Source organism: Mastigoproctus giganteus, chromosome 9 (assembly GCF_048544385.1).
Source record: "Mastigoproctus giganteus isolate SK-2022 chromosome 9, ASM4854438v1, whole genome shotgun sequence".
NCBI lineage: Eukaryota > Metazoa > Arthropoda > Arachnida > Uropygi > Thelyphonidae > Mastigoproctus > Mastigoproctus giganteus.
Window position 1 is genome coordinate 63802966 of NC_143583.1, and position 17391 is coordinate 63820356.

At 34.8% G+C, this 17391-nt stretch overlaps 1 protein-coding gene across 1 annotated transcript in view; it reads left to right on the forward strand.

Annotated features, from left to right (window-relative positions):
* Positions 1 to 17391, forward strand: part of mgl (low-density lipoprotein receptor-related protein megalin) — a 1043262-nt gene that overhangs the window by 828971 nt on the left and 196900 nt on the right. The window contains exons 62-63 of the mRNA XM_090381453.1: positions 4431 to 4556; positions 12583 to 12837. Of these exons, the coding sequence (XP_090237579.1) occupies positions 4431 to 4556; positions 12583 to 12837 (381 nt within the window). The remainder of the gene's footprint in view (positions 1 to 4430; positions 4557 to 12582; positions 12838 to 17391) is intronic.

Consider the following 17391-nt stretch of genomic DNA (forward strand, 5'->3'; position numbering starts at 1 on the left):
AAAAGAGGTGATTATCCCCTTGTATAAGGCAATGGTCAGGCCACACCTTGAGTACTGTATACAGGTCTGTAGACCTCATTTCAGGAGGGGTGTAGAGCTGCTGGAACGAGTACAGAGAAGAGCAACAAGATTAGTGAATGGAACAAAGGGTTGCTCTTATGAAGAAAGACTTTAGATTTGCAAATTACAGTGTCTGGTGACTAGGCACCTGCAAGGTAATGTGATTGAGGTGTATAAGGCCTTGAATGGTTTGGGCAAGCTCAATGCTAATGGGATTCTGCCTCTTGCCCAGATTAATTGCCTGAGGAGACATAAAATCAAATTGAAGGAAGATGGTTATAGAATAGATGTGTAGAAGTTTGCCTTTATGGTTGCATGTGGTCGATTTCTGGATCAAACTTCCATCTGTAGTTGTAGAAATTGACAGCTTAAATAAATTCAAGGCAGAACTATACAAACATTTTGAGTAAATGGATGGTTGAAATGGGAAGGGGTTTGTTTTTTTTTTTTTTTTTTTGGCTGATCCTGTATAAGCTTGCTTTCTTACATAATATGTCTCTACTAATACTAATGATAATATTCACACTGAGGTTTGGCAAAAATTCTTTTACTTTTAGAAGTAACAAAAGGAAACAAAGGAAGTGAATGCCTCTTTTTTTCAGCCTGTTTAATTCTTGACATAAATCTGAATAATAATTTTCTCTGTTAATCTTAAATTTTTGTATTCAAGATTTTTACTAACTGCTTGCAACAAAGTAGAATTCCAGCAGCATTTAGAGAAAGTGGAGATTTGTATTAGTTTGGACTTGGCTATATTTGAAATACATGCTAACCAGTTAGCCAGATGGTTGCCTCCAGAATGGGTAGAATTTGTTAAAATAGCCCATAGAAGCATCTGAATTGAAAATTTAAGAGCACCAATTTATATTTAATTTTATTTTATTTACATTTCATATCATATCAGAAGAATTTCTTGTATTGGATGGTGCACTATTAATTTTAAGTTGCTAGAGAGAGAGAGAGAGAGAGAGAGAGAGAGAGAGAGAGAGAGAAAGAGAGCAGTTTGGGATTTGAATGCAAGAAAGAATGACAGTTGAATTTTACATCCACAATATCATTGCTAAAGACTAAGTCCAAGTTTTGATTTTGCCTGGCAGTGGAATATTCACTCTAAAGATTTGAAAAAAGAGAATTGTTCATAGAATGCTCTATAATTGTTCACAGCAGTTGGCAGAGGAAGGTTGAGGTCCCCTATAATGGTAGCATGAGTTAAAAAAAGCAATTTCATTTAATTCTATCTTTATATACCCCTTGTTCAAACCTTAACACAATATATAACTTCCCTTCTGAAAAGTCAATTTCATAACCTTCATCTAATTTACCTAAGAATCTTCCCACAGACAAATTACTGTCAAAAACAATAGGTGGTTTTTCTGAATCAAAATGAAGTTTCAAAAAATCATTAAAGAAATATAATTCATAAATGCCATTAGGAAACATTAATTTTCATTCATGACTATCAAAATACTTGAAGTGATTATTGTTATACTGATCATTTTGTAGTGTATGTGGAGCAAAGAAAAGTTTTTTTTTTTTTTTAAATGATAGCTTAAAGAATCTGTATTATAATCCCTTAAGAGGCTATTCAGGTATTTTAGAATTACAAAGAAAAAGAAATCTAATAATCTAAAATATAAATAAAAGAATTTTTACATCAGCAATATGAATATACAAAACATAAACCTGTGAAAAGAAAATTTAAGAGAAAGAGAGTTTATGTTAGTCATATAAATGATCAGTTTCAAGCAGGCTTAGTTGATCTGCAAGAATACAAATCATTTAACAATAACACTAACTACATAATAACAGTCATAGACATGTTTTCTAAAGTATGCATTGGCTATACCTATTAAAAATAAAATAGGTGATATCAAAAGCTTTTCAGATTATATTTGCAGAACGAATTCCTGAAAAAATACAGACTGATAGAGGTACTTAATTTATAAATAAACAAACACAACTACTTTAAAAAAAAAATAACATTGAATGGGTTAACTACTGAGAATATAGAAATAAAAGCTCAAACAGTAGAATGATTTAACAGAACCCTGAAAACAAAAATGTAGAAATACTTTACAGCTAATAATACTAGGAAGTGGATAGATGTATTTCAAGTTATAATAATTTTTATCTAGTATGAATTAAGAGCTGTAATACTCAGTACATTCTACGTTGATATTAATATTTGTAAAATAATAAGAGGAGTTTACCTCAATATAGTACGTAGAACACTTCTGTATGATACTCTCCAGAAAGTAAAACGAAAAAATCGAAAACTTACATTAGAGTAAAAAATAAATAACTAAAAACCAATTTAACACAATTCAAATAAATTTAACACAATTAAAAATCAATTTAATGCAATTAAAAATTAAAAAGAATCTAACGAAAATATTCAAAACAATTTTTGAATGAAAAAATTTGAATTGTGTTAAATTGGTTTTTAATTATTTATTTTTACTCTAATGTAAGTTTTTGATTTTGAGGTAAACTCCTCTTATTATTTTACAAATAATTTTTATGATAGATTTATTAAAATGAAACCTAGAGAAGCAAGTAAAGCTGAAAATGAAAAAACCGTCCATAATAATTTTTACAAAAGGAATTATCAGAATCTAAACCCAAGTTTCATATTGGTGATAAGGTTAGAATCAGTAAATACAAAGGCACATTGATAAAGGATTATTTACCTAACTTTACTGAGGAAGTATTTGTTATTTTTGAAGTTTTATTATTATTTATTATTATTATTATTATTATCAGCTATATGGTGCAAGGAAGCCTGAGGCTTATGCTGCACCAGCCAAAAAAAAAAATTCCCGAGTTACCCTAAGAGAGAGAGAGAGAGAGAGAGAGAGAGAGAGAGAGAGTCAAAAGGGAATCACCAAGAAAGAGAAGAATGATGATATCCAGCTCAGGACCCTGGGTGTGCCAAGCCCATACTCACCAGATGTGAGTTTTTTTTTTTTAACGACTAAGTCTGTTAGATATAATATAAGACTTAAATAATGAAGAAATACAAGGTTCATCTTATGAACAACAGTTAGTAAAATATAATAAGCAAAATGATATTTATCAAAGAGAAAAAATTATTAGAAAAAAACAAAATAAATATCTTGCTAAATGGAAAGGCTATTCAGATTCATTTAATTCATGGATAAATAAAGATCTAACTTTAATTGAATAATGCCTTCATGCTAATGTTTGAATTTTATCAACTAAATATGAGAGGTGATCATTTAATCCGTGGACTGGTACAAGATTTTATGTTTAATATGCAAATTTTCCATATTTAATCCCAGGGACTCACTTCAGTTGAGTATGGGCTTGGCACACCCAGGGTCTTGAGCTAGATATAATCATTCTTTATTAGTAATTCCCTTCTACTTCTCTCTCTCTCTCTCTCTCTCTCTCTAGCTCTTATGGTAACCCTTTTTTTTTTGGCTGGTGCAGCAAAGGCCTCTAACTTCCTTGCACCATATGGCTAATAATAATAATAATAATAATAACTGCTGCTAGAAGTGTTCTCTCTGACCGCTACCGAGCAGATTCTGTGTGCACATTGCCTGTACTTGTCGAGCTAGTGTTGCGTGAAGAGGGTTTTTTAGCGTATGTCACTGACGATTGTTTTGAAACAAAGTATCATGTCAGGCATATGTACCTATTGAACAGCGATATGTGATTCATTATTGTGTCAGATGGGGGTTTAAATGCATTGGAAACAGTTAAAGAGATTAATGAAACATATAGTGATGAGTGATTTGGTAGGACGGCTGTATTCCAGTGTGACCAAACTTTCTGGTGTGAAGTGATTTCTCCATTAAGATACATCAAGCCAGACCCCATATACAGCTAATATTGTGCAGGTAGTGATCACTGCCCTAGGTGCTGAGTTCTGCCACGTTCCCCTTATTCACGGGACTTAGCCGCCATGTGATTTCTCCTCTTTCCAGGTCTGAAAAAAAGCTCTGAAAGGCAAGCATTTCATCCGACAACAATGCTCTCAGAGCCAAAATGGAAGCACTTTGCAGCCTCTCAAAAAATGGCTTGCAAAAAACATTTAATGCATGGGTACGATGGTGGCAAACGTGTGTAAAGTTCAAGGGAGAGTACTTTGAGAAGGAGAAATCCACAGAAGATTCGGATGATGATAATTAAGATAAGATCTTGCACCAGTCTGCAAATTAAATGATCATCCCCTTATGTATTAATTGTTTTGCTACTACAGTCACATGAGATCGTGCATCTATTTTATATAGACTTCCAAATTAATTATTCCATTAATTTATAAATTGATTTCTCTACTGTATAGATCTTTTTATATATCTTAACATCCTTTAATAAGTTGTGTCTTAAAATATCTTTCACAGAAAAACGAGTGTGTGATCATGAAACACAATTCCGTTGCAATAATGGTAAATGTATTCCAAAACTTTGGTTTTGTGACTTTGATGATGACTGTGGTGACAATTCAGATGAACCAGCACACAGATGCAGTAAGTGAAATTTAATTTAGACAGTAACTTCAGTTACAATTGTAGCATTATTGTTTTTTAATGATATTTTATATCTTTTTTGATGAAATAGAGGAGGAGGAGGCAGTGAAATACCTGCTAGCTTTTTTTAATTCTACTTTGGCATATTGTGTGTGTGTGTGTGTGTGTGTGTGTGTGTGTGTGTGTGTGTGTGTGTGTGTGTGTGTGTGTGTGTGTGTGTGTGTGTGTGTGTGTGTGTGTGTGTGTGTGTGCGTGCGTGCGTGCGTGCGTGCGTGCGTGCGTGCGTGCGTGCGTGCGTGCGTGCGTGCGTGCGTGTGCGTGTGTGTGTGCGTGTGTGTGTGTGTGCATGCATGTTCTTTAATTTTACTTTTTTAATAGCTATATATAATGTGTTATATACTTTGCCTTCAGAGTGCTAAGTCAAAAAGCAGTGATTTAAAAGTTAATAATGAGCACCATCAAATGTTGCAATAATCATTAGGTTAAATTGATAATTGATGATATCTTATGATTAATATGCAGTTCTGTATTTAAAATTGTAGTGTAGGATATTTTTAAAAGTACTTCATAATATTATAATTAGTGTTTTATTGAATATTTTATGATATTCGTGCAGTTTCAATTTAATTTTGTCTAGCAATCAATATAGTTTTCACTATAAAAGATAAATATAGCCTGACTGAGGATAATATTATTAAGGGCGAGAACTGCTTCCAGTGACTAACTTCTGAGTTTTCTATAGAATGTATGCAAAGCTTTCTCCAGCTAATGGTAATGTATTTCTGTATTCTAGATGTAGGGAATGCAATGATGTGAAGTCAAAACTTGTCATACCATTAGTTGAGAATGAGTTTCTAAGAAAGAAAAACTGGGGGGGGGGGGTAATAAATACAGGGACTTGGAAGTTACTCTGGTGTCCAATATTATGCTAAGTGGTTCATTCATTCCTCAGTGATTCATTCCCAAGGATGGCTCATCAGGCATCAACTGCTTTGGTTCCAAATGAGGAAATTTTAGTGGGAGACACAGTTGTTAGGGAAACTAGAAATATTTTCTGTAATAAAGACAGTGGGAACAGAACAAAATATGTCTGCCAGATTCAAGATTTGGTGTTGTTTACCAGTTGTCAGTTCTTAAAATTAATAAAAGACTTATATGGTTATCCATGTGGGAATCAAGACTTAAAACAAAATTGAAATGAGAACAAGTCCTCAGAATGGAAGATCATGCTAGAAAAATACCATGATTAGTCAAAAAATCTAACTCTGTGTAATTCTGCGCAGACATGACAGAAGTTATATGATGTGCGCTTTTGATTAACTCTCTACATGAAAGTCTTTGTAAGGCATATCAGGGAAAAATGTTTTTCAGCATGACCTGCTTTAATTGGTAAAAAGAATTTGGTAAAGATGGACTTCACTTACACAGAGGAGGTACAAGAGTCTGCACTGATATCAAAGAAGGATACAAAGTGTACAAAGAAACTGCTAACTAGATATAGAGAATGAGGTGATGGAGATATAAGTTACTGGTATGGTCAAAGATTTCTGCACTACTTTTAAATGAGGATTCGGAAGTTACTCCAGTCACCAGCTCAGCAGAAAAGCAACTTAAAAACTAATAGGGGTAATACAAGTACAGTAGACTCTCAATTTTCTGGGACAGATGGTAAAAAAATATTCCCGGATAATCGATTTCCTGGTTAATCCAAAAATACAGTAAGTCCCCGACATAGGAAAGAGATATGTTCCAGGACTTATTACGTAAGTCAAGTTTTACGTAACTCAGGAATGATTAATAAAATATTGCTGCTATATCCCTGATATGCCAAAATTATAAAAAAAAACACATATCCTCAGAATAATGAAGAAAAATAGTTATATATTTTTAATTAGTTCAATTAAAAACTTTAACTGGGGAGAGCGGTGAAGTAGCCGGAGTGGCACATAAGAAAAGAAAACATAAAAGGAAGGGAAAAAAACGCATGTTATTGAACTGCAAAAACTGATATGTATTTCGTAGCCTTGGTTATTATTATAGTTGACCTTCATTGGTGCCGATCACTTCACCACTTTGTCTTTCTCCTTTGTGTTCACTGTTGCCACGACAAATCTGAATTCTGCGTGATACTTTTTAATGTTTGGCCATTTTCATACATCCTTATTATTTTAATTTTCTGATCCAACTCGATCACTTTCCTTTTCTGGATAGATTTACTAGTACCGCTAGTCAGCACCGTGATAATGGTCAAAATTAAATTTTCTGTAAAGAACTTCACAGGGTTAAGGCAAACTCACTATTATCACTACACGTGAGCTTGCATTTTACTAAAACACCTTTCTGGAGGTCACTACCATAAAACAATAAAAACAATTTGCACTTTCCGGGTTACTGGGCTTTTCTGTTAGTGCATATAATTAAGGGCGCCTCCGTAGCCAGGTGGGAAGGAGCAGCAGTGCGTAGCACACGCTTCTTGATTAGACCAGGGTTCGAGCGTGTCGCCACCAAATACGGAGGATGCGGAAAGGTCAGGAAATGACCACCGCATATCCCGGAGCAATATGGCCTTAGTTGCTAATGCTCCTAAAAACCAAATAACAAACAAACAAGCATATAATTAAAAAGGGTAGTAAACTCAATCTTATTACATTTGTGATACTACTGATAGCTGGAATTCTGTGGTTTTTTACTTTATTATGGTGAAGTGTGTGTCCCCTTCACTGAAATCTTCAGTCGTAAAAAATATATAAATAACGTAACGTAAGTCAAAAGCTACATAAGTCGGGGACTTATTGTATCGAAAAATGTTCTAGCAATGTACATAAAAAGTATGGCAATAGATAAAAAATGGAAAAAAAAACTTACCACGCACTACTCGCATGTCCAATACGATGCTTCCGTTTATTTTTTACAATGTCGATTTTAAATCTAATAGCTTCCCTTTATTGTTTACAATGTCACGTATGGTTTGGTCATCAACATTATAATGGTTCTTTAGAGATTTAGCGGATGCACTGTTTTCAAACTTTTGAATAATTTCAAGTTTTTGTGTAATCGAAAGCACAACTCTTCCATTTGCCCATCATTTTCACGATTTCTAAACAAAAAAAAAAAAAAAAAAATAGTTACTATAAAAAAAAAAAAAAATTCCGACATCCCTGACATGAATACCAAAACAAAATTTGTCCTTTTGCGGTGCGACGGAACACAACAATCGATGCAATGCACTAAAACAAACTAAACATTTGGTATCTTTTTTTTTTTGAGCGGGGATTGCAAGATAATAGGTACACTAATCTCCCAATGACAACTTATAACACCGCTTCTTGTCGTTTATTTACTTAAGACTTGCAAAACATCTGTTTATACCTATTCTAGTTATTACTTGAATTTTATGATTTCTGCTTTTTTTTTTTTTTTTTTTTGGAATCTTAAAGTGTCCCGGTTAATTGAGAGTCTGCTGTACTTTTATGTGTTCCCGATATGGTTACATGGGTATAAAATTTGAATACAATAAATATAATCCTGGTAAATGCTGATGTCATCTTTACTCTTTAGATATGCAAAGAATTGTTTTTGCCCAGAGTTTCTTCTTGGAACAAACTTCCCTCTGGTATTGTGGAAATATGTGGTGTGGGTAAATTTAAAGAAGATTGGACAAATTATTAGAATGGATGGGCAAATGAAGTGGATAATTTATTTAATTTTATTTTTTCCGACGCTATATAAGCATCATTTTGTCACTTTTAATATTAATACTCAAGTTTTCATACTGTGGAGGCCAATTGTCAAGATGTAAACTGGAACCTATGGACTGGACACTTGCCTATTATCAGTCACTCCTTGGATCATCTAGTTGATTGCTTGCAACACAAACTTGCTAGGGATGCTACTGGGTTAGGAGGTCAATATCCTTGCCTTAGTTGCTAAAGTTTCATATCAAGAGAGTTCTGTAAGTTCCAGTGTTTGAAATGTATCTGCAGTGTGACTTGATTGAGACATTTAAAGCCTTAAAAGGGTTGAATAAACAAAATGCAGAAGTATCTTTACACTTATCTATGCACATAGTCATATAACATGCACAAGGGGCATAAATTTAAATTGAGAAAGGATAACTGAAGAATAGAGGTCCACAAATTTTCCTTTAGTAAATTTAAGATTGATTGATTATTGGAGAAATACTTGAAAGAAATAGGTAAATGAAATGAGAAAAAATGAGAGTGGTAGTAGTACTACATAGTTTGCTTCCTTGCATTGTTATTGCTAATATCATTTCTAATACTGATGCTAACTGTCCATTACCAAAAATTATTAACAACAATATATTATAAAGAATTATTTTTCTATTAAGGTCCTTCTCTAACTATATTTTTCAATTATTTTTCAACAAGATGCACAAGGGGGACAAACCAGTGAGAGTTTGCCTAAGTCAACACTTTTAAAGCTTCTGCATTGCTTTGGCAGTCTCTTTAAAAGGCTTCCTTGCTTACCAGACCAATTTTCTTCTATAGAGAAAAGTTGTAAACTATATCTTTATTTCCATAAAGATGCGATTTATCACCTGGCATTATCACAGTCCATCAGTAAATACAGGATTACTGTCATTATTGTCCAGTAACTCTTAATATACACTGGTGTTCAAAGAAAGTGCATCACCTAGGAATTTCACATTTCTAGCCCTTTTTCGCGATGGTATGTTACATTAATGATTAACATCACAAATAGAAATACAGTAGATTCCGATTATTTGGGCCACCTGTTAATCGGGGCAGCCATTTATTTGAGGCACATCTTAAAAAACAGAACCCAATCGAGAAAATAGCGAGGGTTTACTTTGCTTAATTGGGACAACATGCCATTTAATCGGGGCAGGAGACTGCAGCACTGGAGATTACCCTACAATTGTCTCTGACTGTACCACGTGGTTCGGTCAGATTTCTGGCGGTCACAACCATAAAACAATAAAAACAATTAGCAGTCATCTGATTATTGGGCTTTTTTGTTAGTGCAATTTATCATAAACAGATAGTAAACTCGATCTTATTGAATTTGCGATAATACCAACAGCTGAAATTCTGTGGGTTATTATGGTGAAATTTGTTTACACTTCCATGAAATCTTCAACCATATAAAAAAATTTATTTTCAGAATCTTCTCTTCATTCCTATTTTTAAAGCTCCCTAACTTGTTACTCCGTTTTCACTTGCATGTATCGTGTTGCAATTTGTGCATGCCATGTTCTTTATTATTGATTGCTTATCTTTTTACTGTTTTAAATTTTAACCCCAACCCAAAAATGTCAGTGAACAGAAATGTCAACTATTTCACGTATCATTTAATTTTCAATTGTTAAGGTAATAAAGGGTAAATTTGTGCTTAATATATCTTTACTTTTATAGCCTGTGGATAATATTCCTCCTGTTTTCGCTAATTAGAATCGCTGTTTAATAGAATTAAAATTCAATTTACAAATGTGATCACAATAACCGGTGCTTACTACACGTCATATAGTGAACAGTACTTTACTATTGTGAGTCTATCGTAACGTGATTTGATTGTACAGAGAACCAAATGTAAAGCGGGGGTCCATTGTATTTTTAACTATTTACGTAAAACTTCGGATAATTGGGGCAGCCGCTTAATCGGGCCAAAATGCACTAGTCCTGATGTGTCCCAAATAACCGGAATCGACTGTATAAACAAAAGATATTTATTAATGGTTAAGGCAAAGCTAAGTAATATTTGACTGGTGCTCTCAAAATATTCCAAAATGAACATTTGCAACCTTTATACAACAGTTTCGGTAAACACAACAATTATGGCTGAAATATTATCAGAAGCCCCTCAGTTTGCATCAGTATTAGTTTGCAGGTGCAAACTAATATTTAGTTGCGCCTTTGGCCCTGATGACAGCAGCACATCATCGAGGCATTGACAAGATCAATTTCTGAAGATAATCAACTGATAGTTCATGGTTCCAAACACGAATTATGGCTTCCTCAAGTACACGAAGGGTCTTTGGTTTCTTTCTGGAAAATGCAGATTCCACACAATGGCGACAGTTCTCTAGAGGATTCAGGTCCGAGCTGTTTCCTGGCCAGCTAACAGTTGTAATGGACCATTCTTCCAACCATTTTTTCACCTGTAACAAATGTAAACACATTACTGTCGAACCTCTAATGAAGAAATGGAACTAAAGTAACTACAAAAGTGCCTGCTTACACTTTTCGCCCAATGACAAGGAGCAGCATCATCCTGAAAGATGCAGTTACTTGGCAGATTGAAATGGTCTCTAATGGTTGGCAGTAATTTGCCTTCCTATATAGACAGGTATCCATTGGCATTTACGGAACCCTTTATAAACTGCAGATGAACTACTCCACGATACGAAATGCACTCCATATCAGTAGTAGGGAATTTCACTGTGGACACCATACAGTCTGGTAGGGAATTTCACTGTGGACACCATACAGTCTGGATGGTATTTTTCTTCTCATCCGAGAAAATAACTGACTTCCACTGCTCGGGAGTCCATTTGACATGCTCCTTACACCAAATTAATGGGACCTTTTTCATTTTTTGTGAGGAGGAGGCTTCTTAGGATGACAAGTCCATTTTTGAAGAGGCGTCTTCTGACTGTTACTGCACTTGCTACCACTCCTGTATGTTCTTTCCATTCTCTTTTCAGGTCAGACGAAGAAGCTTTATGGTTTTTAAGGCATAAGTGCTTCAAAACACGGTCTTGTTTTGGCATAGAGACTCGTTTGGGTCCGGTTCCTTTTTTCCTATCAGCAGAACCAGTATTCTTGAGTTTGGAAAGAAATCTACTCACTGTCGACTGATTATAAGACACTCTATAAGCAATATGATGGGAAGAACATCCTTCCTTACGTAAAGCAACAATAGCACTCTTTCTTCGTGGCATCAACTGCACATAACTCACCATTCTGACACCAGCAAGTAATGACTGCAACTCTTGCAGAGCATGCTTATATAGCTGAAAGTAACAGCTGATGCAATATTACGTCATCACCTACGCGTGTCAATCTTATCTGATGCAATCTGTAAGAAATATTGCCATATACTTACGTTATTCAGATGAAAATTACAATTTTAAGGTGATGCACTTTCTTTGAACACCAGTGTAAGTGTGGTGCCTCCGTAGCCAGGTGGGCAGGAGCAGCAGTGCGTAGCACATGCTTCTTAATTAGACCTGGGTTTGAGCCCGTGAGCCACCAAATACGGAGGATGCGGAAAGGTCAGGGAATGACCACCGCATATCCCCGGAGCAATATGGCCTTAGTTGCTAATGCTCCTGAAAAAAAAAAAAAAAAAAAGTGTAAATGTGGGAAAGAATTTGAATTTTGTCGAGATGCCTACTGCATCATCTCCATTGCTTATGTTGAGCATCTTGGTATCTATAAAGTTAGTATTTTTCTTTGTTGTCATGTTATATTTGTTTTTCCTTCATGTGAAAAATAAAATTATTATAAATATTTAAAGTTGTAAAGCCACAAACACTTTGTAATTATGCTGTGTATATATATATATATCTAAAAACACATTAATATAATAATTTTTATCATAGTCTTCCCGTTTTTGATTTCTAATGCCATTATTTAATTAAACATTACATAACTGCAATTTACATTTTAATATTTTGCAGTTTTATGAGATGCTGTTTTGTCTATAATTTTACATATACTGCCTCTCTGCCTCTAAGCACCTTCAACCAGTATCCATTGCCATACTGTGAATCATTTTTAATTAGGCCAAGATAGAAAATGGGACATAGAAACAGATAATAGTTTTACTAATTACTTTTACTTGTACATTGATGGGTGTTGGTCCCTGTTGAGTGCCTATTAATTAATTAGCCAGATTGTAATTAGTACTTATTTATCCAGTATTATATTATGCTTTTATTGAGTATTTTTATTCAATTTTATTTTATATTATCCAAAATTATAAACAAAAGTATATGGTTCTCTGTTATTCCTTTTTTTCTTCTTTTTTTTTATCACAGGAAATCGTAATTGTACCACAGGATGGCAAAAATGTCCCACTCATGGTAATTATCGGTGTATTCCAAGTTGGCTATTCTGTGATGGTAAAAATGATTGTAGGGATAATTCTGATGAAACAAATCCAGATTTCTGCCCACAGTGTCATCAAACTGGAGATTTTCAATGCAAAAATAAGCGATGCATTCCATTACGATGGAGATGTGACTTTGAAGATGACTGTGGAGATAACTCTGATGAAGATCAATCAATATGCTGTGAGTTTATTTTAATTAACATGGCACATGTAGGATAATTTTATTAAGTTTCTTGTATCCAGATGTGGTCATATGTATACACACATTTTATTTATGCAGTTTATTAGAATAATGAAAAGAAAGGAAGTAAATGTCTCCTTTCAGTTCACTTGTTATGCTTGAAAGAGATGATTAGAAAAGGTGCACAAATGTAAATTTTTAATTGCATTGAGAATTTGTATTAATATCCATATCAAACAAGATGCCTTGCGACAGTTTAAAATGAAAAGATAAAATTTAAATGAAATGATAAAAATGCTGAGATAACAAATTACTCTTATTCTTTTAAACAGCTTTTGTCTACTTTTGATGGTTGTTGTTTACTCTTGAAAAGGTCTCTTGATACAATATGATTGACTATATCAATATCATTGACTGGTTCACAGAAAACCACTTATATATTTAGATTTCACAATTCTAAACTCTGAACTTCCAATTTTCCTATATTTACAGGTAAAATGAATGAAACTCTAAGGTGTATGCAACACACCACTGAACTAGGCATTCTCAGAAGTTTACATTGTTTTTATTTATATTGATTATATTGTTCATATAAGCTTCCAGATGGACAGATGGAGGTCCATATATAAACAGTATAATATCTTGGGCTTCAAAGACTTAAGGCATGATCATGATATTCAGTAAACCTTTCTCTCTAATAAAATTCTTTTCACTTTCTGCAAGACAGTGAATTCCCCCAATACTTGACATTGGAATAAAATTGTTCCCCCTAGTGAGAAATATCCTATTAAAAACTTTGACACATTCAAAGTACGTTTACAAAATATATGTGCTTCAAATATAGAAATAACTTTCAATTCACCTTCATAGATGCAATTCCCATACTTTGCAAAAATTAGAACTCACTGCCTCTAAAACTTCAAGTGATTTTTAAAATAATTTTTCCCATTAAAGCAATCAATTTATTAGAGCAAATTAAATTAAATCATTAACAGCATTAGCATTAGAGGGGCATATGATGCAAGAAAGCAAGCTTATACAACATCGCCAAAAAAGGAAAAAAAAAAAACACTTCTCATTTACTCCAAAAGTTTGTCCAGTGTTTCCTTGAATTTATTTAAGCTATCAACTTCCACAGCGACAGATGGAAGTTTGTTCCAGCAATCAACTGGCTAAAGGCAAATTTCCACACATCTATTCTGCAACTATCTTTCCTCAATTTGAATTTATGCCCCCTCAAGTGCATAATCTGAGCAAGAGGAAGAATCCTATCAGCATTGAGCTTGCTTAAACTGTTCAAGGCCTTAAACACTTCAATCAGATCACCTCACAGGTGCCTAGTCTTCAGATGCTGTGATTTTCAGAACTTAAGCCTTTCTTGTTAAGAGCACCCCTTTGTTCCCCTCACCAATCTCGTTGCCCTTCTCTGTACTCGATCCAGATGCTCTACATCCTTCCTAAAATAAGGCCTCCAGACCTGTATGCAGTACCCAAGGTGTAGCCTGACCATTGCCTTATACAAAGGGAGAATCACCTCCTTATCCCTCTAGCAAAGTTCCTATTTATCATTGACAAAGTGCTGTGAGTTACCTTGGCAACCTGTCTGCACTGCACTGAAAACTTCATATCTGATGACCCAGTTACCCCCAAGTCTTTTTCATTCTCCACTACCATCAGTATGGTACCACACAGTTGGTATGTTACTCTCGGGTTACTTCTACCAATATGCAGTACTATGCATTTTCAATGTCAAACTTGAGTTCCCACCTCTCAGCCCATGTGCCCAACTTTTCTAGATACTGTTGCAGCTGCATACCATCTTTACTGTCATTAACAACCCTGCCAACCTTTGTATCATTTTGCAAACTTGGACATTAAGCCTGTTATACCTTTGTTAGTATCATTGATAAATATTGAAAACAGTAGTGGCCCAACACTGAACCCTGGAGGACTCCACTAATAACATTAGTCCACGAAGAGCATCATCCATTGATTACCACTCTCTGTCGTATGCCACTCAGCCACTCTTTTTTCCATTGTAGCAACCTGCCTATACCACTCCAGTTTGTGCACTAGTCTTCCATGTGCAACAGTATCAAAATCTTTCCTGAAACCCAATATGTTATATAAAAATTTTTTCCATCCATTTCCTTTGTGACCACATCGTAGTACCCATCAAATTGGTCAGGTAAGATTTCACCTTAACAATCCCATGCTGTGTCTGAACTATAACTGCCATCTTCTACAGATGATCCTACATTGCTTCTTTAACCAGTGACTCCATTACTTTCACCTGAAAAGAAGTTAAACTAACAGGTCTGTAATTACTCATGTCCCCCTTTGATTCCCCTTTTGTGAATGGGAGATCCTTTTTGCACTTCTCCAGTCTGTGGGGATCTTGCCTGAATCCAAAGATACTCTCATAATTATGGCTAAGGGCTTGCTTACTTTCTTTGCTGCCTTCCTTATATAACTAGATAGATCCCATCCACCCCAGGTGCCTTTCTTATGTTTAACTTCATCAGTTTTTCCTCCACTTTCCTCTCAGTTATTACAGTCAATTAGCTCCCTATTAGAGTTTGATGAACTTCGGGCTTCCACTTCTCTACAGAATTCCTCATGTGTGTGAATGTAGATGCAAAATATTCATTTAGTTTGTTAGCTACCTGAGCAGGATCATCAACAGTTGAACCATCGATATCAAGTGGACCAATCTGATTCATCCCCTTCCTTCTAGAGTTTACATAAGTAAAGAACTCTTTGCTGTTTTTCTTTGCGTCCTTTGCTAAAGATTTCTTGTAATCTGCCTTCACCTGCCTAATCTCTTTTGTGACTTGATTACAAACTGGTTTATGTCTACCATAGGCCCCTGTGTCCTCTGATAATTTATATGCATCTCATGCATTTTTCTTCTCTAACATGAGACTCATGGGAGAGAAGAAATTCTGCCTAAATCTTGAACAGTATTTCTTAGTTGGCACGAAAAGCTTAGTAGCCTTCAAGATACTTTTTTGAATGCCTCCCATTTAGAATTGCTGTTGGTAACATCATCAGTTGGTCCCACTGTATAGAATTTAAAAACTGTCTGAGGCTACTATAGTCACCTGTACAAAAGCAAAATCTCTTTCCTTTACCCCAGCTAGTAGTTACACCTTTAAGTAAATTCCACATCAGTACACTGTGGGTCCTTTGTATAAAAGGCACCTCCGTAGCCAGGTGGGAAGGAGCAGCAGTGCGTAGCACACGCTTCTTGATTAGACCGGGGTTCGAGCCCGTCACCACCAAATATGGAGGATGCGGAAAGGTCAGGGAATGACCACCACATATCCCGGAGCAATATGGCCTTAGTTGCTAATGCTCCTAAAAACCAAAATAACAATAACAATAACCTTTGTATAAATTCCCTGAAAAATGCTAACGCTCACTTCACATATGTTATTCTCCATTTTAAAACTGATTTTGTTAAATTAAAATTGCAGTATCAATGCTTTCATTGTGTCCTGCGAGATTCACAAATATGTAAATGTGTTATGCGCCTATTATCTTCACTATGTCCATTCATCTGTTCATCTGACCACATGTAGCAGAGGGACTCCCAGTAGACAGATTTTCATGAAATTTTATTTTCAAGCCTTTAAAAATATTTGTGAAACCATTCCAAATATCATTAACATCAAACAAATAGAAATCTGGCATCTATTTCTTTTTTTTCTTTCAATTTGTGTGAAATAAAAACTGATCCCACACGAGAAGCGGCGACTTCTTGCAAAGTCCACCAGTACGGCATGACCACACCTTTTCCAGCCAAAACCTCATGCCATGCTCATCCATCCATCCTTTGGGGTGAACTTTGTTGGTTAAATATAGTTTTAATGCAATATTATTATAGACTTTAGATAGTCCATGCATGCTTGGCATGTATTGTTACATAAGACTCATGAATGTCTCGCTTGTGAAGAGATACATACAGTGGCAGATTTAGCACTTGAGAGGCCCCAGGTGCAATTCAATTTTGAGGCCCCCCCTCTAAATATTTTCAGTACCACTACAGTGTGAATCCTACGTGCACATTTTTACTATAGCACACGCTCTAGATTTGGTTTTGCAGTTTTAATCATTTTGGTTGCGCAATTCTTTCATGCATATTTTATTACCGTATTTTCCGGCTTATAAGACACACGGGCATACAAGACGCACCCTAGTTTTGGCCACATATTTTGGAAAAAATAATAACCCTTCTATTATTCTTCGATACTGTTTACAGTGAAACTAATAAGCGATCTTTTACCGACTGATGTAAACAAATATGGCGACATGGCGTGACACGGGACGTAATCAGGGGGTAGGTATTAAAAATAAATTAAATGCACGTTTAATTTTTTAAACGTGCATTTAACACTTATAACATTTATAAAATAACATTTATTTTTTAAAATTTTTTTATTAAATGGACTTACAACATGGAGTTTTTATTCGATTCATAAAACAAGAAATTTTTTAAAATATTTATTTGTTCTAAAGATTATGAAATGTCTGACATTTTCATTTATCCTT